Source organism: Triturus cristatus, chromosome 4_1 (genome assembly GCF_964204655.1).
Source record: "Triturus cristatus chromosome 4_1, aTriCri1.1, whole genome shotgun sequence".
NCBI classification, from domain to species: domain Eukaryota; kingdom Metazoa; phylum Chordata; class Amphibia; order Caudata; family Salamandridae; genus Triturus; species Triturus cristatus.
The window spans coordinates 40,479,269-40,504,512 of NC_140585.1; the positions used below are offsets into that span (position 1 = coordinate 40,479,269).

At 41.7% G+C, this 25,244-nt stretch overlaps 1 protein-coding gene and 1 long non-coding RNA gene across 2 annotated transcripts in view; both read left to right on the forward strand.

The window, feature by feature from the left end:
- Positions 1-25,244, forward strand: part of LOC146839408 (uncharacterized) — a 461,649-nt gene that overhangs the window by 299,753 nt on the left and 136,652 nt on the right. The gene's annotated exons all lie outside the window — the stretch shown is intronic.
- Positions 10,225-24,990, forward strand: LOC146839409 (uncharacterized). Its single transcript, XM_085651441.1, has 2 exons — positions 10,225-17,309; positions 23,222-24,990. Exons 1-2 carry the CDS (start codon positions 16,892-16,894, stop codon positions 24,607-24,609), a joined length of 1,806 nt encoding a protein of 601 aa, XP_085507567.1. The 5' UTR covers positions 10,225-16,891; the 3' UTR covers positions 24,610-24,990.

Genomic DNA, 25,244 nt, shown 5'->3' on the forward strand with positions numbered 1-25,244 from the left:
TGTAATGAACGTAAGGTTGATTTGGATGTAGTGTCTTGTTCCTGAATGTTTTGTTTGTGAATACGCGAATGAGGTTAAATTATGAGTTTTTAAAAGCGCTGAATGGAAATACATGAAATAATGGCTGTGTGTTTATCATAACTCAATAGCTGTCTAATAAAGAGCATAGTGTATTTTTGGTGGCAGGTTAGAGTTGCTTGTTTCCAAATCTCTTGCAATTCAGTTATGATTAAACAGTCTGGAAAAGGCTAGTTGCTAGTCAAATATTTTATTGCGTTTTTTTGTGTTGTGTATGCTTTTTCTATTTCCAACAGGCTACATCAAGGTAGCATTTTCTTTTCCTCTACATTGTGATGGGTCTCAAACTGCCAGAGCGTGAAAATTCCTCAAGTTGAATTATGAATTGGATCCAAGATCTCTTATGTCTAGTTGAGACATACACATTTATTTGGACTGCGGCTGTGCCGAGAGTTGCTGGCATTGGGTTAAACATATTTCAGTGGAAGAATTGATGCGGCTTGAGATGTGGTAATGTGATAAGTACTTATTTGTGTGGTTTACCAGTATACAAAAAACGATAGTTAAATGTTTCATTTTGGGCCAAAAATATGATAAGCAAGAGGGAATGCTTGGTTGTGATGGTGCAATATCTTTGGGGATAGGTTTTAGCTAGGGAGAGGCAGGGTGATACGTTTTTTGCTCTGTTTGTTCACAGCCTCCGGATAATGAGGTGTGTCCACCTGTTCGAGAGCTAGGCGTTTGGAAGGGTAGCGTATTCGGTATTCCTAGACAAGGTACAAGTTTCATTTATTTCCCTTGTAGCTCAAGGCATAATGTTTTTTCTCTCTACAGTTGTAAGTGGCAAATGTATGCATGTTTTTGTTGATGTGAATGGTTACTTTTTAGAAAATCAGCAGCTTCTCTGATCTAATTGCGCCACATGTGCAGTGTCCTTTTATTTGTCTTTTTTCAGTTGGGTGGTTTTGTTCATCTTTGTCTTTTTGCTAGGGTTCCTTTTTTCTCTCTTCTCCTAGTACGAAATAGTAAGAGAAAGGCTAGCACCCGTGCGTCTTATGGTGAACTATAAGTTGAATGAGGCAGATCCTTTAACCGATGGATGTTAATTGCTATAGGCTGTAATTATAATGGAGGTGGATGTGGCATTTACTAGCGCTTCAGTGTATCCAGCCCTGAAAAAGATGGCAGGTATGATAAATAACCTAAGTGCTATGATTGCGTATTACTTTTTTAGAGGGGGACATGGATTTAATTTGAAAGTACCAAACATATTTAAGATTTCTTTTTTTTGCTGCTTTTGGAATGCTCTACAAATATTTTTGCATCCAGCTGCATTCTTGATTAAATTAAGACGTATACTCTTTTACTGTGTAGTATGGATTGGGTTGGGGTATTGCAACGACTTTCTTTGTCTCATTTTTCAGAGAGCACTTCTAACACAAAATTGACCAAGAGGATGCACACGTAGAAGCTAATTTCAGGTGTTTTGATGCGTAAAGCCAATTGATATTCGAGATGCAAACGGTATTTAAAACGCAAACAAGTGGGGCTATTATTCAAATACTAGCTGCCGTACGAGTGTGCCGGAAGCAGTGGCACAACTGTAGATCTTGAATATCACATGACCACCTCTAAAGAGATGTGAATGCTTGATCACTCGCTGAATTTTGAATGATCCTACGAAGGGAGTATTTGGATGAATAAAAGTGGACGCCAAGTTAGATTTGAGATCGCATCGCCATGGAATGATAAATGTAAAAAGTGGATGAGAGTTACAACGAGGAATGGATGCATGCGTGACTCATGCTAATTGACCCCACAGAATATTTACATCGCTTAAACATGAAAGGTGCCGCGCCCTAGGAGTTGAGGTATTGTTAATGACAGGTAATCAAAAGCAATCTTTGATGAATGTTGTGATTATCGCTGATGTGATGACAAGATTGCTATGCATGAAAGATTGTCTTTTCCCTGAATGCGTATTTGTGAAGTTGCTAATCATAATAAGTTTTTACTAGATTTCCTAAAATCATGTAATTCAAGTTGCAGGAATCAATTTGGTAGTGCATTTATCCAAAAGAAATGTGTTTATTTTTTTTAAATTAAAATATCCCAATACATTTGTCGTCACGATAGGTGTGTTTGCAGAAGCTTTATCAATTTGCCTTGGGAGAAATGTGCGTCTTCTCTTATCGAATTCCAGCCAAGTGCACTGTGTGTGTCTTGTGTTTTTTTCGTCTTTTTTTTTTGTAGGTTTCTTTTGTTTTTTTCTTCTCTGTAGGAAAGAGCAAACGAAAGGCAAGCATCAGTTTGTGATGGACAACATGATTTGAGTAAGGCTCTTCTCTTTAACCGTACTTCAGTTACCCGCCTAGCTGACAATGAAAATTTACCTGAGCGGTACATGAAATCTATGGGTACCTATGCCTTTTTAGGGCATCTTGGGTTTAACTTGTTCAGGTGCCAATCTTCTTGATGCTCTACAAATGCTGTTGCTTATAATACCCATCATGATTAAATGGGATCCTACTCTTTAAACGTATATTGTGGAAGGGGCTGGGGTTTTGCGACAACATTCTTTCTGTCATTTTTCAGAGATCACTTATACCACAAAACCACCAACAAGATGCACATGGAAAGGCTAATATTGCATATTCTGAAGCAAAGTTTTGTGACCAGTAAAATCCAAGTATCATTCAAGATGCGAATGTAATCCAGAACAACTGTGAGAACACAAGAGCCGATATCATTCAGATACTAGGAATTGCACCAGTTTATTCGAAGCAGGACTGTAGATCTTAAATGGCTAATCTAGATGTCTAAAGAATGCAAATTCAGGATCAGAATTTGGAATTATCCAAAGAAAGTGACACTTGCATGAATAAAAGTAGGTACGTAATGCTTTGTTCACCTTCTATTGATGAATTTGAAAATTGAATGATTTACTACCATGAGTGGATGCAAGTAGGCATTGTGCGCAACTCTTTGCTCTAGAGGGAAGATTTGACTTTTTTCCTACTGCGAAGCACAGCGATGGCTTGCATCTCTGAGATGTGAAATGTCGTGCACCATCAGATGTGGTACTGTTATTGCAATGTTCTGAAAATTCTTCACTACTACTAAATGTGTGAATTGAAAACTGTAATGAACGTAAGGTTGATTTGGATGTAGTGTCTTGTTCCTGAATGTTTTGTTTGTGAATACGCGAATGAGGTTAAATTATGAGTTTTTAAAAGCGCTGAATGGAAATACATGAAATAATGGCTGTGTTTATCATAACTCAATAGCTGTCTAATAAAGAGCATAGTGTATTTTTGGTGGCAGGTTAGAGTTGCTTGTTTCCAAATCTCTTGCAATTCAGTTATGATTAAACAGTCTGGAAAAGGCTAGTTGCTAGTCAAATATTTTATTGCGTTTTTTTGTGTTGTGTATGCTTTTTCTATTTCCAACAGGCTACATCAAGGTAGCATTTTCTTTTCCTCTACATTGTGATGGGTCTCAAACTGCCAGAGCGTGAAAATTCCTCAAGTTGAATTATGAATTGGATCCAAGATCTCTTATGTCTAGTTGAGACATACACATTTATTTGGACTGCGGCTGTGCCGAGAGTTGCTGGCATTGGGTTAAACATATTTCAGTGGAAGAATTGATGCGGCTTGAGATGTGGTAATGTGATAAGTACTTATTTGTGTGGTTTACCAGTATACAAAAACGATAGTTAAGTGTTTCATTTTGGGCCAAAAATATGATAAGCAAGAGGGAATGCTTGGTTGTGATGGTGCAATATCTTTGGGGATAGGTTTTAGCTAGGGAGAGGCAGGGTGATACGTTTTTTGCTCTGTTTGTTCACAGCCTCCGGATAATGAGGTGTGTCCACCTGTTCGAGAGCTAGGCGTTTGGAAGGGTAGCGTATTCGGTGTTCCTAGACAAGGTACAAGTTTCATTTATTTCCCTTGTAGCTCAAGGCATAATGTTTTTTCTCTCTACAGTTGTAAGTGGCAAATGTATGCATGTTTTTGTTGATGTGAATGGTTACTTTTTAGAAAATCAGCAGCTTCTCTGATCTAATTGCGCCACATGTGCAGTGTCCTTTTATTTGTCTGTTTTCAGTTGGGTGGTTTTGTTCATCTTTGTCTTTTTGCTAGGGTTCCTTTTTTCTCTCTTCTCCTAGTACGAAAAAGTAAGAGAAAGGCTAGCACCCGTGCGTCTTATGGTGAACTATAAGTTGAATGAGGCAGATCCTTAACCAATGGATGTTAATTGCTATAGGCTGTAATTATAATGGAGGTGGATGTGGCATTTACTAGCGCTTCAGTGTATCCAGCCCTGAAAAAGATGGCAGGTATGATAAATAACCTAAGTGCTATGATTGCGTATTACTTTTTTTAGAGGGGGACATGGATTTAATTTGAAAGTACCAAACATATTTAAGATTTCTTTTTTTTGCTGCTTTTGGAATGCTCTACAAATATTTTTGCATCCAGCTGCATTCTTGATTAAATTAAGACGTATACTCTTTTACTGTGTAGTATGGATTGGGTTGGGGTATTGCAACGACTTTCTTTGTCTCATTTTTCAGAGAGCACTTCTAACACAAAATTGACCAAGAGGATGCACACGTAGAAGCTAATTTCAGGTGTTTTGATGCGTAAAGCCAATTGATATTCGAGATGCAAACGGTATTTAAAACGCAAACAAGTGGGGCTATTCAAATACTAGCTGCCGTACGAGTGTGCCGGAAGCAGTGGCACAACTGTAGATCTTGAATGTCACATGACCACCTCTAAAGAGATGTGAATGCTTGATCACTCGCTGAATTTTGAATGATCCTAAGAAGGGAATATTTGGATGAATAAAAGTGGACGCCAAGTTAGATTTGAGATCGCATCGCCATGGAATGATAAATGTAAAAAGTGGATGAGAGTTACAACGAGGAATGGATGCATGCGTGACTCATGCTAATTGACCCCACAGAATATTTACATCGCTTAAACATGAAAGGTGCCGCGCCCTAGGAGTTGAGGTATTGTTAATGACAGGTAATCAAAATCAATCTTTGATGAATGTTGTGATTATCGCTGATGTGATGACAAGATTGCTATGCATGAAAGATTGTCTTTTCCCTGAATGCGTATTTGTGAAGTTGCTAATCATAATAAGTTTTTACTAGATTTCCTAAAATCATGTAATTCAAGTTGCAGGAATCAATTTGGTAGTGTATTTATCCAAAAGAAATGTGTTTATTTTTTTTAAATTAAAATATCCCAATACATTTGTCGTCACGATAGGTGTGTTTGCAGAAGCTTTATCAATTTGCCTTCGGAGAAATGTGCGTCTTCTCTTATCGAATTCCAGCCAAGTGCAGTGTGTGTGTCTTGTGTTTTTTTCGTCTTTTTTTTTTGTAGGTTTCTTTTGTTTTTTTCTTCTCTGTAGGAAAGAGCAAACGAAAGGCAAGCATCAGTTTGTGATGGACAACATGATTTGAGTAAGGCTCTTCTCTTTAACTGTACTTCAGTTACCCGCCTAGCTGACAATGAAAATTTACCTGAGCGGTACATGAAATCTATGGGTACCTATGCCTTTTTAGGGCATCTTGGGTTTAACTTGTTCAGGTGCCAATCTTCTTGATGCTCTACAAATGCTGTTGCTTATAATACCCATCATGATTAAATGGGATCCTACTCTTTAAACGTATATTGTGTAAGGGGCTGGGGTTTTGCCACAACATTCTTTCTGTCATTTTTCAGAGAGCACTTATACCACAAAACCACCAACAAGATGCACATGGAAAGGCTAATATTGCATATTCTGAAGCAAAGTTTTGTGACCAGTAAAATCCAAGTATCATTCAAGATGCGAATGTAATCCAGAACAACTGTGAGAACACAAGAGCCGATATCATTCAGATACTAGGAATTGCACCAGTTTATTCGAAGCAGGACTGTAGATCTTAAATGGCTAATCTAGATGTCTAAAGAATGCAAATTCAGGATCAGAATTTGGAATTATCCAAAGAAAGTGACACTTGCATGAATAAAAGTAGGTACGTAATGCTTTGTTCACCTTCTATTGATGAATTTGAAAATTGAATGATTTACTACCATGAGTGGATGCAAGTAGGCATTGTGCGCAACTCTTTGCTCTAGAGGGAAGATTTGACTTTTTTCCTACTGCGAAGCACAGCGATGGCTTGCATCTCTGAGATGTGAAATGTCGTGCACCATCAGATGTGGTACTGTTATTGCAATGTTCTGAAAATTCTTCACTACTACTAAATGTGTGAATTGAAAACTGTAATGAACGTAAGGTTGATTTGGATGTAGTGTCTTGTTCCTGAATGTTTTGTTTGTGAATACGCGAATGAGGTTAAATTATGAGTTTTTAAAAGCGCTGAATGGAAATACATGAAATAATGGCTGTGTTTATCATAACTCAATAGCTGTCTAATAAAGAGCATAGTGTATTTTTGGTGGCAGGTTAGAGTTGCTTGTTTCCAAATCTCTTGCAATTCAGTTATGATTAAACAGTCTGGAAAAGGCTAGTTGCTAGTCAAATATTTTATTGCGTTTTTTTGTGTTGTGTATGCTTTTTCTATTTCCAACAGGCTACATCAAGGTAGCATTTTCTTTTCCTCTACATTGTGATGGGTCTCAAACTGCCAGAGCGTGAAAATTCCTCAAGTTGAATTATGAATTGGATCCAAGATCTCTTATGTCTAGTTGAGACATACACATTTATTTGGACTGCGGCTGTGCCGAGAGTTGCTGGCATTGGGTTAAACATATTTCAGTGGAAGAATTGATGCGGCTTGAGATGTGGTAATGTGATAAGTACTTATTTGTGTGGTTTACCAGTATACAAAAACGATAGTTAAGTGTTTCATTTTGGGCCAAAAATATGATAAGCAAGAGGGAATGCTTGGTTGTGATGGTGCAATATCTTTGGGGATAGGTTTTAGCTAGGGAGAGGCAGGGTGATACGTTTTTTGCTCTGTTTGTTCACAGCCTCCGGATAATGAGGTGTGTCCACCTGTTCGAGAGCTAGGCGTTTGGAAGGGTAGCGTATTCGGTGTTCCTAGACAAGGTACAAGTTTCATTTATTTCCCTTGTAGCTCAAGGCATAATTTTTTTTCTCTCTCTTCAGTTGTAAGTGGCAAATGTATGCATGTTTTTGTTGATGTGAATGGTTACTTTTTAGAAAATCAGCAGCTTCTCTGATCTAATTGCGCCACATGTGCAGTGTCCTTTTATTTGTCTGTTTTCAGTTGGGTGGTTTTGTTCATCTTTGTCTTTTTGCTAGGGTTCCTTTTTTCTCTCTTCTCCTAGTACGAAAAAGTAAGAGAAAGGCTAGCACCCGTGCGTCTTATGGTGAACTATAAGTTGAATGAGGCAGATCCTTTAACCAATGGATGTTAATTGCTATAGGCTGTAATTATAATGGAGGTGGATGTGGCATTTACTAGCGCTTCAGTGTATCCAGCCCTGAAAAAGATGGCAGGTATGATAAATAACCTAAGTGCTATGATTGCGTATTACTTTTTTTAGAGGGGGACATGGATTTAATTTGAAAGTACCAAACATATTTAAGATTTCTTTTTTTTGCTGCTTTTGGAATGCTCTACAAATATTTTTGCATCCAGCTGCATTCTTGATTAAATTAAGACGTATACTCTTTTACTGTGTAGTATGGATTGGGTTGGGGTATTGCAACGACTTTCTTTGTCTCATTTTTCAGAGAGCACTTCTAACACAAAATTGACCAAGAGGATGCACACGTAGAAGCTAATTTCAGGTGTTTTGATGCGTAAAGCCAATTGATATTCGAGATGCAAACGGTATTTAAACGCAAACAAGTGGGGCTATTCAAATACTAGCTGCCGTACGAGTGTGCCGGAAGCAGTGGCACAACTGTAGATCTTGAATGTCACATGACCACCTCTAAAGAGATGTGAATGCTTGATCACTCGCTGAATTTTGAATGATCCTAAGAAGGGAATATTTGGATGAATAAAAGTGGACGCCAAGTTAGATTTGAGATCGCATCGCCATGGAATGATAAATGTAAAAAGTGGATGAGAGTTACAACGAGGAATGGATGCATGCGTGACTCATGCTAATTGACCCCACAGAATATTTACATCGCTTAAACATGAAAGGTGCCGCGCCCTAGGAGTTGAGGTATTGTTAATGACAGGTAATCAAAATCAATCTTTGATGAATGTTGTGATTATCGCTGATGTGATGACAAGATTGCTATGCATGAAAGATTGTCTTTTCCATGAATGCGTATTTGTGAAGTTGCTAATCATAATAAGTTTTTACTAGATTTCCTAAAATCATGTAATTCAAGTTGCAGGAATCAATTTGGTAGTGCATTTATCCAAAAGAAATGTGTTTATTTTTTTTTAAATTAAAATATCCCAATACATTTGTCGTCACGATAGGTGTGTTTGCAGAAGCTTTATCAATTTGCCTTCGGAGAAATGTGCGTCTTCTCTTATCGAATTCCAGCCAAGTGCAGTGTGTGTGTCTTGTGTTTTTTTCGTCTTTTTTTTTTGTAGGTTTCTTTTGTTTTTTTCTTCTCTGTAGGAAAGAGCAAATGAAAGGCAAGCATCAGTTTGTGATGGACAACATGATTTGAGTAAGGCTCTTCTCTTTAACCGTACTTCAGTTACCCGCCTAGCTGACAATGAAAATTTACCTGAGCGGTACATGAAATCTATGGGTACCTATGCCTTTTTAGGGCATCTTGGGTTTAACTTGTTCAGGTGCCAATCTTCTTGATGCTCTACAAATGCTGTTGCTTATAATACCCATCATGATTAAATGGGATCCTACTCTTTAAACGTATATTGTGTAAGGGGCTGGGGTTTTGCCACAACATTCTTTCTGTCATTTTTCAGAGAGCACTTATACCACAAAACCACCAACAAGATGCACATGGAAAGGCTAATATTGCATATTCTGAAGCAAAGTTTTGTGACCAGTAAAATCCAAGTATCATTCAAGATGCGAATGTAATCCAGAACAACTGTGAGAACACAAGAGCCGATATCATTCAGATACTAGGAATTGCACCAGTTTATTCGAAGCAGGACTGTAGATCTTAAATGGCTAATCTAGATGTCTAAAGAATGCAAATTCAGGATCAGAATTTGGAATTATCCAAAGAAAGTGACACTTGCATGAATAAAAGTAGGTACGTAATGCTTTGTTCACCTTCTATTGATGAATTTGAAAATTGAATGACTTACTACCATGAGTGGATGCAAGTAGGCATTGTGCGCAACTCTTTGCTCTAGAGGGAAGATTTGACTTTTTTCCTACTGCGAAGCACAGCGATGGCTTGCATCTCTGAGATGTGAAATGTCGTGCACCATCAGATGTGGTACTGTTATTGCAATGTTCTGAAAATTCTTCACTACTACTAAATGTGTGAATTGAAAACTGTAATGAACGTAAGGTTGATTTGGATGTAGTGTCTTGTTCCTGAATGTTTTGTTTGTGAATACGCGAATGAGGTTAAATTATGAGTTTTTAAAAGCGCTGAATGGAAATACATGAAATAATGGCTGTGTGTTTATCATAAACTCAATAGCTGTCTAATAAAGAGCATAGTGTATTTTTGGTGGCAGGTTAGAGTTGCTTGTTTCCAAATCTCTTGCAATTCAGTTATGATTAAACAGTCTGGAAAAGGCTAGTTGCTAGTCAAATATTTTATTGCGTTTTTTTGTGTTGTGTATGCTTTTTCTATTTCCAACAGGCTACATCAAGGTAGCATTTTCTTTTCCTCTACATTGTGATGGGTCTCAAACTGCCAGAGCGTGAAAATTCCTCAAGTTGAATTATGAATTGGATCCAAGATCTCTTATGTCTAGTTGAGACATACACATTTATTTGGACTGCGGCTGTGCCGAGAGTTGCTGGCATTGGGTTAAACATATTTCAGTGGAAGAATTGATGCGGCTTGAGATGTGGTAATGTGATAAGTACTTATTTGTGTGGTTTACCAGTATACAAAAACGATAGTTAAGTGTTTCATTTTGGGCCACAAATATGATAAGCAAGAGGGAATGCTTGGTTGTGATGGTGCAATATCTTTGGGGATAGGTTTTAGCTAGGGAGAGGCAGGGTGATACGTTTTTTGCTCTGTTTGTTCACAGCCTCCAGATAATGAGGTGTGTCCACCTGTTCGAGAGCTAGGCGTTTGGAAGGGTAGCGTATTCGGTGTTCCTAGACAAGGTACACGTTTCATTTATTTCCCTTGTAGCTCAAGGCATAATGTTTTTTCTCTCTACAGTTGTAAGTGGCAAATGTATGCATGTTTTTGTTGATGTGATTGGTTACTTTTTAGAAAATCAGCAGCTTCTCTGATCTAATTGCGCCACATGTGCAGTGTCCTTTTATTTGTCTTTTTTCAGTTGGGTGGTTTTGTTCATCTTTGTCTTTTTGCTAGGGTTCCTTTTTTCTCTCTTCTCCTAGTACGAAATAGTAAGAGAAAGGCTAGCACCCGTGCGTCTTATGGTGAACTATAAGTTGAATGAGGCAGATCCTTTAACCGATGGATGTTAATTGCTATAGGCTGTAATTATAATGGAGGTGGATGTGGCATTTACTAGCGCTTCAGTGTATCCAGCCCTGAAAAAGATGGCAGGTATGATAAATAACCTAAGTGCTATGATTGCGTATTACTTTTTTAGAGGGGGACATGGATTTAATTTGAAAGTACCAAACATATTTAAGATTTCTTTTTTTTGCTGCTTTTGGAATGCTCTACAAATATTTTTGCATCCAGCTGCATTCTTGATTAAATTAAGACGTATACTCTTTTACTGTGTAGTATGGATTGGGTTGGGGGTATTGCAACGACTTTCTTTGTCTCATTTTTCAGAGAGCACTTCTAACACAAAATTGACCAAGAGGATGCACACGTAGAAGCTAATTTCAGGTGTTTTGATGCGTAAAGCCAATTGATATTCGAGATGCAAACGGTATTTAAAACGCAAACAAGTGGGGCTATTATTCAAATACTAGCTGCCGTACGAGTGTGCCGGAAGCAGTGGCACAACTGTAGATCTTGAATGTCACATGACCACCTCTAAAGAGATGTGAATGCTTGATCACTCGCTGAATTTTGAATGATCCTAAGAAGGGAATATTTGGATGAATAAAAGTGGACGCCAAGTTAGATTTGAGATCGCATCGCCATGGAATGATAAATGTAAAAAGTGGATGAGAGTTACAACGAGGAATGGATGCATGCGTGACTCATGCTAATTGACCCCACAGAATATTTACATCGCTTAAACATGAAAGATGCCGCGCCCTAGGAGTTGAGGTATTGTTAATGACAGGTAATCAAAATCAATCTTTGATGAATGTTGTGATTATCGCTGATGTGATGACAAGATTGCTATGCATGAAAGATTGTCTTTTCCCTGAATGCGTATTTGTGAAGTTGCTAATCATAATAAGTTTTTACTAGATTTCCTAAAATCATGTAATTCAAGTTGCAGGAATCAATTTGGTAGTGCATTTATCCAAAAGAAATGTGTTTATTTTTTTTAAATTAAAATATCCCAATACATTTGTCGTCACGATAGGTGTGTTTGCAGAAGCTTTATCAATTTGCCTTGGGAGAAATGTGCGTCTTCTCTTATCGAATTCCAGCCAAGTGCAGTGTGTGTGTCTTGTGTTTTTTTCGTCTTTTTTTTTTTGTAGGTTTCTTTTGTTTTTTTCTTCTCTGTAGGAAAGAGCAAACGAAAGGCAAGCATCAGTTTGTGATGGACAACATGATTTGAGTAAGGCTCTTCTCTTTAACCGTACTTCAGTTACCCGCCTAGCTGACAATGAAAATTTACCTGAGCGGTACATGAAATCTATGGGTACCTATGCCTTTTTAGGGCGTCTTGGGTTTAACTTGTTCAGGTGCCAATCTTCTTGATGCTCTACAAATGCTGTTGCTTATAATACCCATCATGATTAAATGGGATCCTACTCTTTAAACGTATATTGTGTAAGGGGCTGGGGTTTTGCCACAACATTCTTTCTGTCATTTTTCAGAGAGCACTTATACCACAAAACCACCAACAAGATGCACATGGAAAGGCTAATATTGCATATTCTGAAGCAAAGTTTTGTGACCAGTAAAATCCAAGTATCATTCAAGATGCGAATGTAATCCAGAACAACTGTGAGAACACAAGAGCCGATATCATTCAGATACTAGGAATTGCACCAGTTTATTCGAAGCAGGACTGTAGATCTTAAATGGCTAATCTAGATGTCTAAAGAATGCAAATTCAGGATCAGAATTTGGAATTATCCAAAGAAAGTGACACTTGCATGAATAAAAGTAGGTACGTAATGCTTTGTTCACCTTCTATTGATGAATTTGAAAATTGAATGACTTACTACCATGAGTGGATGCAAGTAGGCATTGTGCGCAACTCTTTGCTCTAGAGGGAAGATTTGACTTTTTTCCTACTGCGAAGCACAGCGATGGCTTGCATCTCTGAGATGTGAAATGTCGTGCACCATCAGATGTGGTACTGTTATTGCAATGTTCTGAAAATTCTTCACTACTACTAAATGTGTGAATTGAAAACTGTAATGAACGTAAGGTTGATTTGGATGTAGTGTCTTGTTCCTGAATGTTTTGTTTGTGAATACGCGAATGAGGTTAAATTATGAGTTTTTAAAAGCGCTGAATGGAAATACATGAAATAATGGCTGTGTGTTTATCATAAACTCAATAGCTGTCTAATAAAGAGCATAGTGTATTTTTGGTGGCAGGTTAGAGTTGCTTGTTTCCAAATCTCTTGCAATTCAGTTATGATTAAACAGTCTGGAAAAGGCTAGTTGCTAGTCAAATATTTTATTGCGTTTTTTTGTGTTGTGTATGCTTTTTCTATTTCCAACAGGCTACATCAAGGTAGCATTTTCTTTTCCTCTACATTGTGATGGGTCTCAAACTGCCAGAGCGTGAAAATTCCTCAAGTTGAATTATGAATTGGATCCAAGATCTCTTATGTCTAGTTGAGACATACACATTTATTTGGACTGCGGCTGTGCCGAGAGTTGCTGGCATTGGGTTAAACATATTTCAGTGGAAGAATTGATGCGGCTTGAGATGTGGTAATGTGATAAGTACTTATTTGTGTGGTTTACCAGTATACAAAAACGATAGTTAAATGTTTCATTTTGGGCCACAAATATGATAAGCAAGAGGGAATGCTTGGTTGTGATGGTGCAATATCTTTGGGGATAGGTTTTAGCTAGGGAGAGGCAGGGTGATACGTTTTTTGCTCTGTTTGTTCACAGCCTCCAGATAATGAGGTGTGTCCACCTGTTCGAGAGCTAGGCGTTTGGAAGGGTAGCGTATTCGGTGTTCCTAGACAAGGTACACGTTTCATTTATTTCCCTTGTAGCTCAAGGCATAATGTTTTTTCTCTCTACAGTTGTAAGTGGCAAATGTATGCATGTTTTTGTTGATGTGAATGGTTACTTTTTAGAAAATCAGCAGCTTCTCTGATCTAATTGCGCCACATGTGCAGTGTCCTTTTATTTGTCTTTTTTCAGTTGGGTGGTTTTGTTCATCTTTGTCTTTTTGCTAGGGTTCCTTTTTTCTCTCTTCTCCTAGTACGAAATAGTAAGAGAAAGGCTAGCACCCGTGCGTCTTATGGTGAACTATAAGTTGAATGAGGCAGATCCTTTAACCGATGGATGTTAATTGCTATAGGCTGTAATTATAATGGAGGTGGATGTGGCATTTACTAGCGCTTCAGTGTATCCAGCCCTGAAAAAGATGGCAGGTATGATAAATAACCTAAGTGCTATGATTGCGTATTACTTTTTTAGAGGGGGACATGGATTTAATTTGAAAGTACCTGCTGGAGCAGAGTTTTCATTTAGAAAATTCAGGGGCTTTTGAAGCTCTGGTATGTCTATGCGTTTTATTAAATATTAATAAATAACAAATTAATTATTTGTCTTGTGTAAGTGTGTATTCATTAATCAATTCGTTTGTTTTAACATAAGAGAAAGCTACACAAGGTGTGCTGTTTTTGTTTTCTAAAAAATAACGTGCAAGTTTTCATGTTTAAACGTTGCTGTGTGCTGTTTATTTTAAGCACAAAACGCTGTCTGAATTAATGCTTTTTTATGTCGCAAAAGCTAGATAGATGCATACACATAAGGGTATTAGTGGGGTTAACACTGTTTAATCATTATGCTGTAGTAACGTTGTTTTTATTTCTTTTAATTGAGATGGTCTATTGTGGCCTATGGAGGCCTAATCCATGATGGCTGATTTTAGAGCCTGGCCTCGAGTGAATATGTGAAAGACGTGACGAGAGAGACCCCTGCTGGAAATGGTCTTGAGGGTGACTGACCATGGTCCTTCTATGAAACTTTCCATGAGGACGGCAGCAGCTTTGGGTGTTCTCCAAGAAAAGTGAAAGTGTCCTTGGCAATCTCGAAAGACAAAGGAGCCGTAGAGGAAAACTCTGAACTGTGGCTCGATGGCCGAGGAGAAACCAGATTAAATGTGATACATGTTTTATTTTCTTGGTTCCTGTTCCGTAGTCTTCGCTATGTGTATTTTTCCTGAGCGGAGGTTCACAAATGTTGCGATGTTGCATCCTTTCCTTCTCGCTCTGCTCAGTGATTCAGTGTATTCTTGCAAACCTGATGAGTCTTTCCATTGTATTTTTCACTATAAAAACTGTTAGCTTAGGGAGGGATCTCCCCACTCTTTTGGCCACTCTTTTGCCACCCTTTTGCCATTTGCCGTTTTACCTTTGCTGCGTGAAGCTGCGTTGCTGAGGATCGTGCTGAGGACTTCGTCTTGAGAGACTTTACCGAGAGACTTGTCCTGACCCGTTCTGACACTTAGTTAGAATAGGTAACTATGAGAAATGATTTATTCTGATTGATTTTACTTTGACTAATTTTAGATAAAGCAATATAATTTTAAACATGGTGTTGAATTTTCTTTCTTGTCAATTATTGGGTTTATATTTTTGATCATTATTGTATATGTTGTGTAGATTATGTTATTGATTAGGACAGTCACTAAACCAGATCTGATCGACCTGATATTGATGCAGGGTGTTTAGGTGTTTTCTTTCCACAGGTTTAGAGTATTTGAGCGTATGTTAGTGAAATGGGCCCTAGCGTATGATGAATGTATGTGCGTGTAACTGTGTGATTACTCTATCCGTGGTAGTGGGCATATTTTAGATGCCCTGATCTCTATCAATTTCCTGGTAGCAGAGGATGGTTTTAGATGGTTGTCTTGATCTGATAAGATTGCTTGTACATTAGCTTATTGATTATTGATTTTATTTTGTCAATATTGGTATATGTACTAATATTATATGTTGAAGTCGTCATGTTGAGTTATATGTAGTGCTTCTGGAACTTGGAAGCTGTTGTAGCAGTTCCGTAGTAGGGCAGAGGGAAGTATATGCTGCTCTCGGGAAAGACGGGATTGTTGGTCCTGTATGTATGCAGGAAAGTTCACATTGTCTGGGTTCGGAATCAGTGACATCGTCGTATGTTACTATTAGATATTTCTGGTATGTAAGGAGTGTGTATCGTAGTGAAGGTTATCTTTGAAACTCTGGTCTTAAGTCCCAGGGATCCGTAAGGATTTCCGTTAAAGCTTATCGCGGGAGGAGAAATAGGTATTCTCTGAGCTTGTTTGAGGAACTGGGCGAGGTTGCTTAGTTAATGTGTGTTATAATTCTGTAGTGGGACAGATTGTGCGCTGTTTCCCGAAAACAGGATTCTGTGCGTATATACTATATTTTTCTTGCATGAATGTGCGTGAAAGTTTGTACATTTAGTTGATTGTAAGACTCTTTGGATAAGTCCTAGAGGAAACAGTTAATGAATGTATGTTAGTAGGGCAGAGTAGAAGAAGTGCTACTGTGTCAATGAAAGGTTTCTTATGAAAATAGACTCTCTTTTACTATTCTGTGGTTAGCGAAGCAGACAATGGAGATGTTTTTTATGTTGTAACTAATAGATTTTTGTAGAAATCTTGACACGAAGTCTACTGAGAGATTTTGTAAAGGAGGGGTAGACGATAGACAGAAGACAGAGACAAACTGCAGCGACTGTTGACGTCAGAAAGTCCGCGCTCCGATTGGATAGTGGATCAGAATAGGGTTCGCGCTAGGATTGGTGCGTTAGTGTGAGTCGCGCAGGGATTGGAAGAGCTGTTTAGTGACGTAGACGCTCCAGGATTGGTGCGTTAGTGTGAGTCGCGCTGCTATTAGTTGAGAAGTTCGTATTGTATATTTATAATACGGAGAGAGTAGAGAGTTTTAGTAAGCGCTAAAATGTATTATCAAGAGGAGAAAAAGAAAAAAACATTCTTTGGGAAAGTTAAAAAGTGGTTTACCAAGGATAAAGATGTTAAAACGAGAGAGGGTGAGTTGCTACCTCCAGCGAAAACACCTGCATCCTTCATGGTTGCGAAATATGGATTACATACCTGTATATGGTTGCAGAATTGGGTTAGGTATACTAAAGAAGATGGTGTTTTAGCTTTTCCAGAACATGGTTCATTTAATTTGGCCGTGTTGAGAAATTTACGGGAAAAGATGGTACGTCTGGACCCGAAGCCGAGACCTACACAGTTCGAGGCTTTAGTGGAATGGGAAGAGGAAGTTCATGAGCGAGAAAAGCAAAGGTCTGGAGGGTATTACAGGAACATGTTTGGGAGGAGACATGATGGTGAAACACATCATGATCGGATGAAAAGATGGCGAGATGTTAATATGTCAGAGGGATTATATCCTATGAGAACAATTGAAGAGGGAGCAGTTGGAGTTAATTAGTATGATGATGAGGTCTTAAATGACATGATTTACAAGAGACCACCTCCATATAGACCAGAACCAGATGAGAGTACACCAGTTGTTTCTCCGATAAGAGATACAGTCTGTATTATTGAAAAAGAAAAAATGACACCTGAATCAAGAAGTAATAGTTCTTTCAGGGAGAGAGAAAATCGGAGTGGTGAGGAAAATGCCAGAAAGTTAGCAAAAACGACAACAGAACTGACTGAGAAAATTAGGGAGTTAACGAAGAATCTGGAAGCTGTTACGGTGCCTGTAACAATAGGTCCAGTTATGCCTGTGTTTGACAGACAGAGAGCAGGTGAGAATGGACTAGTGATTCCATATGTTGGGAATAATCTGACAAATTCAGTTGGTCCTTCAGGAGATTCAGATAAAAGAGCAGAAAGAAGTGACCTGAGACAAACAAGACATGACACATGTAGTGAACTATTGGTTTTGCAGCGTGAATCTTTCTGGATTCACTATGCTGTGCATTATTCCGCGATCTTGTGGTTGGGTCCGGATTCGTAGTCTTTTCTTTGTGTTTTTTTTTTTTTTGTAGCCCAGGTGGGCGTCGACGTCCACCATTTGGTGCACCTCCCGTGACGTCGTCGTGCTTCCTGCGGAAGTCCCACCTTTGGGGCGCCATCTTCAGATTCTTTTTTCCGCCGTTGGGTCTGGATCGTCATCGGGAAGCTCCAGAAATTCACTCGGAGGAAGAAGGAAGAAAAGCGAGTTTCATCGATAGAATCAAGAGAAGACATCAGGAATAGAACAGATTTCATCAGGAGCGCGAAGAAAGAGGACCAGCGAACCTTTTTTCTTCGACAGCCTTGGAGAATGCACGCTCAGAGACCCTGAGCGAAATGGACAAGACGCCATTCAAGTTCTGCCCAAACTGCCACCACAAGTTCGCGCAGAAAGACCAGCATCCGGTCTGCAACCTCTGCCTACCGGTGGATCACCAGAGTATCGACTGCAACGCCTGCTCAGCCTTCGCGCCGAAGACACTCAGGGTGAGAGAGAGGCAGAGAAGAGCCAACGCCAACATGGATGGCAAAGGGAAACCCCCGACACTCTACGAGCTGGGCCTCGACACGGACGACGAGGACAACGTCGCCGAGACAGCCGAAAACTTCACGGTCGTAGAGACCGACAAGAAAAAAGAAGACGAGGTAAGAGAATCGTCGAGCGCAAATCAAAAAAAAACCTCGAAAACACGAGGGTGACTCGAGAAAAACTGAGTCAAGGTCCACGAAGGGAGCCCCGGCGCCGAAAACTTCGACGTCCAAAGGGGGAACTTCAGACAAAAGGCCCAGCGGATCCTTACAAAAGGACTCCCTGGTGCAGAAAGACGCCGAAAGGCAGGGGTCGTCGAAATCATCCCATGAAACGGGCCGATCGACGCAGAAAGAACGTTCGACGTCGACGCAAGTTTCATCGAAAAGACCCGCGGTCGACGCCGAAAGCATCTCCGAAATGGAGAAAAAGAAGAGGCGGCTCGAGGCCGAAATGGAGAACATCCTTCAAAGGAAGAAGGAGTTCGACGCCAGGATGAAGGAATTCAAGATTCCAACGGTTTCATCGGCGGACGTCGTCGAGGTCGAAGACGAGTTCGACGCCGAAGGGCTGACAAGGGATCTCGAGGAAGAAGAGGAGCCCTATTACGAGGAAGAAGCCGTGGAAGAAGACCAACAGTCGTTCTTCGAATCGGCGGCATCTACCAGCAACGACGTCGAATGGCACGATCTCGACACCGAAAACCCGGAGGAGGCCGTGGACACGTACCCCTCTAGGCCTTCGCCACCCGACGACATCGGGGTGTACAATATGGTGGTGAAGAGCGCAGCAATGGCCTTCGGCGTCAAACTCGACGAGGAGAGGCCGAAAGCCGATTTTCTCGTCGAAACACTGCTCCCCATCCAGACTAGGAGTCAGTTCCTCCCCATGCTACAAAGCGTGATGAACCAGGGGAGAGAAGCCTTCAAGGAGCCTGCCACCTGCCGGTCGATCACGCCCAGGACAGAGAAGAAATATAAGCACTCCTCCCTGGACCCACCTTACATCAAGGATAGCGTCACCGCAGACTCCATCATAGCCTCCACGGCCAGGAGAAGGGCCAACGTTCCAGCAACTTCGGGCCCACCTCCGGATAAAGAGAGCAGGAGGATCGACCTCACAGGCAGAAAGGTCGAGAGGAACGCCGCAATGCACTGGCGCATGGCGAATTCGAATGCACTCCTCAATAGACACCAATACCAACACTGGGATGAGATGGGGGAGCTAGTAAAGCACCTCCCCGAAGAATACCGCCAGAGAGCCTCTCACCTGGTGGATGAAGGCAAGAACATCGCCAACTCCTGTATAAAGACGGCGTTGGATGGGGCAGAGACTTCAGCAAGACTCATGGCCATAGGGGTCACAGAGAGGAGGCATGCATGGCTAAGAATCTCGGGATTCAAACCGGAAGTGCAGAACAACATCCTTGGCACCCCCTTCAACGGAGAGACACTGTTCGGAGCAACGGTGGACGAAAAGCTCACCCAGCTCAAGAAGGAAAACGAGACAGCGAGGTCCATGGGGGCCCTACAGCTGAGGGGAATGAGACGAGGAAATCCCTCGAGGAGACCCTACGGTAGGGGTGGAAGCCAACAGGGGACGTCGCACCAGGCGTTCCAACAAGGTCAGCAGGGCGAAGGTCACGGACAAAGTCAGCAGAAGCAAAGCTGGCAATATCAACCTCGGGGCCAGTCCTTTCGCGGGAGAGGGAACGGACGTGGCCAAAGGAGGAGAGGGGGCGATCAGCCCTCCTCGAAGTGACTCAGCACGCAAGAAGACGCCTACCCTCGTAAGGTCCCCAAGGGTGAGGCGCAAAAAAGTGTCATCAGGGGGAAGAGAAGATTCAAGAGCCTACGAGCATACGTCACCAGTAGGCGGAAGGCTGAGGTTCTACCTTCAGGAGTGGCGGCATATAACCACAGACAAGTGGATACGGAACATTGTGCAGTACGGATACTGCGTAGACTTGGAGAAAAGACCTCCAAACAGGAAGCCGAAGGGAAGACAGAGATCGGCCCAAGAACTGGCAATACTCAGAGAAGAAACGCGGAAACTCCTACAAAAGGGAGCCATAGAGACAGTGCCGTTCAGGGAACGCAACAGAGGGGTCTACTCAAACTACTTCGTGGTTCCGAAGGTAGACGGAGACCTCAGACCCATACTGGACCTCCGTTACCTAAACAAGTTCATCAGAACGCAAAGGTTCAAAATGACTTCACTGCAGGAGGTACTGCCACAGATAAGAGAAGGGGACTTCATGGTCACCGTGGACCTCAAGGATGCCTACCTTCACATCCCAATAAACAGAAGGCACAAGGGCCTTCTAAGATTCAACATCGAACAGGAACACTACCAGTTCACAACCCTGGCCTTCGGATTAAAATCAGCGCCAAGGGTCTTTACAAAATGCCTGTCGGCGGTAGCGGCACACCTACGAAAGCAGGGAATACACGTATACCCCTACTTGGACGACTGGCTGGTCAAGGCAAACTCACGCGAGAAGTGCGAGAGGCACGCAAAACGCGTAACAGACACCCTCACAAATCTGGGATTTTCCATCCACTGGGGAAAATCATCGCTGGAACCGGAACAGGTAAAGATTTTCCTGGGGGCAAAGATCAACTCCCTCAACAGTACAGTAGTGCCCAGCGACAGGAGGACAGATGCTCTACTGAAGGAGACGCAGCTCTACCAGAAGGGGCGAGTTCTGACAGTGAGGGCGGTGAGCAAGATGATGGGGATGATGGCGTCCTGTATCCAGCTGGTGCCGAATGTACGCCTGCACATGAGACCATTCCAGGAATGGCTGCAACAGCAATGGTCACAAGCAAACGGAAGTTGGGAGGATCTAGTGGTTGTTACGCACGCAGTGCAGGAGGAGATAACTTGGTGGAACAGAGACAACATAACAACGGGGAGAAGCCTGACACCACCAAGCCCAACAATGACCATTACCACGGACGCATCGCAGAAGGGATGGGGAGCGCACATGGACAACCTCAGAGTGAGGGGTCTATGGGCTCCAGCAGACGCGGTCCGCCACATCAACTACCTCGAGTTGAAAACGATACTGTTAGCCCTGAAGGCATTCCAGAGACACCTGTTCGGCCAGAGGGTGTTGGTACAGACAGACAACACCACGGCGATGTTCTACATCAACAAACAAGGGGGGACACAGTCGTTTCCCCTCTCATCCCTAGCTCAGGAGATTTGGAGATGGGCCATACCTCTCAAGATAGATCTACTGGCAATTCACCTACCAGGGAAGGACAATGTGGAGGCAGACTGGCTGAGCAGACAGACCTCAGCATCGCACGAGTGGGAGCTCAATGGCCAGGAAACTGAGAAAATCTTCCAGAGATGGGGGACTCCCACAATAGACCTATTTGCAACACGCCACAATGCAAAATGCCAAAGCTTCGCGTCCAGGCAACCAGATCAGCAATCCAAGGGAAATGCCCTATGGATAAGCTGGTGGAGGACATTTGCCTACGCCTTTCCACCGATACCCCTGTTGCACAGAGTGCTCGACAAGTGCAGAACCAGCAACATGACTCTGATCCTGGTGGCTCCACAGTGGGCGAGGCAGACATGGTTCTCACAGATTCAAGAAATGGCGCAAGGCAATCCGTACAGGTTCGAGAGGAGAAAAGACCTGCTCTCAATGCAAAACGGGGAGGTCCTGCACCCAGAGCCAGAGACACTCAACCTAGCAGCATGGCTCCTGAAGACCTAGAGTTCGCACACCTAAGGTTACCTCAGAGCACTATGCGAGTGCTACGGGAGGCAAGGAAACCTACTACAAGAAAGTGCTACAGCGCAAAGTGGAAGAGATTCACGGTGTGGTGCAGGAAAAAGGGCCTGCAAAACAGAATGACAAGAGACTCAACTGTGCTGAGGTACCTCACACACCTTCTAAAGAGTAACCTCTGCTCGAGCTCCCTAAGGGTACACCTAGCAGCGATCGTTGCCTACACCAGAGGTGAGAAGGGTGGAAGTTTCTTCACCTCGCAGGTGGTGAAGAGATTCATGGAGGGAGCCAAAAGAATGGCACCCCCGAAAAGGTTGCCGCCGCCGGCATGGAATTTAAACGTGGTTCTGACAGCTCATGAAGGCGCCGTTTGAACCCATTCACAAGGCCACTCTACAAATGTTGACGATGAAAACTGCCTTTCTAGTGGCCATAACCTCACTACGCAGGGTGAGCGAGCTTCAAGCACTAACGCTACAGGAGCCCTACATTCAAATTCACAAAGACAGGGTAGTCCTGAGGACGGACCCACACTTCATGCCCAAGGTAGTGTCGGCGTTCCACATGAATCAGAGTATCCAGATACCGAGTTTCTTCCAAAACCCGACTACAAACGCAGAAAAGGCCCTGCACACCCTCGATGCCAGAAGAGCGGTGATGCACTACATTGAAAGAACCAAGGAACTCAGGAAGTCGAAGCAGCTGTTTGTGTCCTTTGCTACTAGCTTCATGGGTAGACCAGTGACCAAGGGCACCATCGCTAGGTGGATTGCCCTCACTATTCAATTCTGTCACAAACAGGCTGGACAGGAGCTAACGGAGGGGCCCCAAGCTCACTCCACAAGGAAGAAGGGGGCCACAGTTGCCTTCCTGGCAAACACGCCCATCCAAGACATTTGTCTCGCAGCAACTTGGGCATCTGTGCACACGTTCACAAAGCACTACTGCGTGGACCTTCAAATGAATAAGGAAGCACAGGTCGGACAGAAGGTGCTACAACACATTTTCAACGACCAGCGATCATCTTCCACCCAGCCACCACAAAAATAGGAAAACCGCTACAAAGTCTATGCACAGCATAGTGAATCCAGAAAGATTCACGCTGCAAAACGAAAAGTTTCTTACCTGTCGGTGTAGTTTTGCAGCTTGAAGATCTTTCTGGATTCACTAGTGAACCCACCCACCTCCGCCAGGAAGATGAGGCTGGAGGAAGAGGGGGTGAAATGGATAGGATCAAAGAAGTGGAAACGTACAGAAATATGGACAAAAGGATTAATCAATCGCCTAGGGTTAAAAAAAAAAAAAAAAAACAGGGAAAAAAGAACCCGAAGATGGCGCCCCAAAGGTGGGACTTCCGCAGGAAGCACGACGACGTCACGGGAGGTGCACCAAATGGTGGACGTCGACGCCCACCTGGGCTACAAAAAAAAAAAAAAAAACAAAGAAAAGACTACGAATCCGGACCCAACCACAAGATCGCGGAATAATGCACAGCATAGTGAATCCAGAAAGATCTTCAAGCTGCAAAACTACACCGACAGGTAAGAAACTTTTCGATACTAGTGAACCTGGTTGTTCAGGAATGCCAATTTTAGAACCGCAGAAAAAAGTGGTTCCAGTGAGAAAAACTGCTGAAATAACAGTTGATGATTTAAATGATTGGATGAAGGTTCTTCAGAAAAAGGATAAAGATTCACAAGTTATTCATGTGGCTAGGTTACGTATAGAATTAGAAGAACTTGTGACAGGAACAGTTCCAGTAGAAATACTGAAGAGTCATCATGATGGTGAGCTGTTGTTTATGTGCAAAAGTATTACCTGGAGAGCAAGGAATACACATGACAGGCTAAGAGCAATTGCAAATGAACAAGGAGTTGACATTGATAAAGTGAAAGCTTTACAGAGAACTTACAGGATGGATTTTACAGAGAAGGATATTGAAAATTTGAATGTTTCTGGTAGAACAGGACAGATTAAAGAAATGGTGGCATTATTGCGAAGATGGGGTGATGTTGAAAAGTGGAAGGATAGGTGGTATAAGAAAAGAGAAGAATCTGTAGATAGAACAACTTATTCAGCATTTCCAGTAAGAGAAAAGGAGAAAACAGTGGATAATTATCCTATGAGAGAAATACCTGGAGGAGGATATGTACATGTTCCATGGACCAGACAGGATATTTTATCATTTACGAATGATTTCCCTCGATTGAGAGAAAAGCCCGTCGAGTGGTATAGGCAGGTAGACAGGTTTGTGAAATTGTCAAAAGTGCTGTGGGTTGACCTGAATAGTCTGTTTGATATAATTGATCCAGCAGACTTGTGGACTGAGTGTAAAATAGTTGTGAGTTGGCCTACTGAGGAATATCCAAGAGATTCAAGAACAGGGGCACCAGATCCAGAAGTAATGAGGAAGTATGATCAGGTGATGGTATACCTGAAGAGTAAAGTTCCTCCAAAAGAGACAGACTGGGTTAAGATAGATCGAACACAACAGGAAGCAAAAGAATCGGTTCATGCTTTTTACGAAAGGCTGATACTGGCATTTAGACAATTCAGTGGAGATGAACACCTGGGTGACAAAGATTTGAGTCACTTTGTATACAGATTTGTATATGGCCTAAGACCTGAAATTGGTGAGAGAATTCGTGAACACACAGTGGATTGGCAGAGTAAAAAGGTAGATGAGATTCTGAGACATGCAAAATACTTTAGTGATGAAATTGAAGCAAAACAAAGAAAGCTGAAAGAGAAAGCAATGTGGGCACAAGTGAAAGTTGCAGAAAGACAGGAAGCGCAGTTAGTGGAACAGGCGAATAATCCAGGAAATAATGCAGGAAATAGACCCAGATATGCAGGAAAAGGGAAAGGAAGTCTTAAAGAAGCGAAGAAAAAGTTCCCTTGTCACAACTGTGGCCAGCTGGGACATTAGAGATCTGAATGTCCTAATCCACCATTAGTGAGTAATGAGAATAAACATTTAAATCAACAGGTGCAGAACCAGAACGAAGGGAATAACCAACAGCAACAACAGAAAGTTGTGAGACAGCAGAGTCAAGAGCCAAAACCGCCCTTGCCGCAGAATAGAGGGGTACAAAAATATAATCAGGACTCAGGATTCTACAATGATGAGCAGGTAAACAAACCAAGACGTTCTAACAAAGTACAGCAGTACTTGTTAAAGAGTGAAGGGAGTGAGTCTGAGGGTGATTATTGACGGTGCCGAAGAGAGGAGGAAGAGTGCATACTTGGTGCAACTCTAGAAATAGACCAGGCAGGACCATTTGTGGATGGGAAAATAAATGAGGAGAGTGTTACTTTTTTGGTAGACACAGGTGCGACAAGATCAACTGTCAGGTCAACAGATGTTAAAAATCTTCCTCTCTCGGATGAAGCAATCCAAGTAGTTGGTGTAGCCAATACACAAATTAGAACACGTCTTACTGAACCAGTAAGAGTACAGATAGGGAAATTTTCAGACATGCATAGATTTATTGTCTGTGATACGAGTCCAGTGAACCTGTTAGGTAGGGACTTATTGTGTAAGATGAATTGCACAATTTTTTG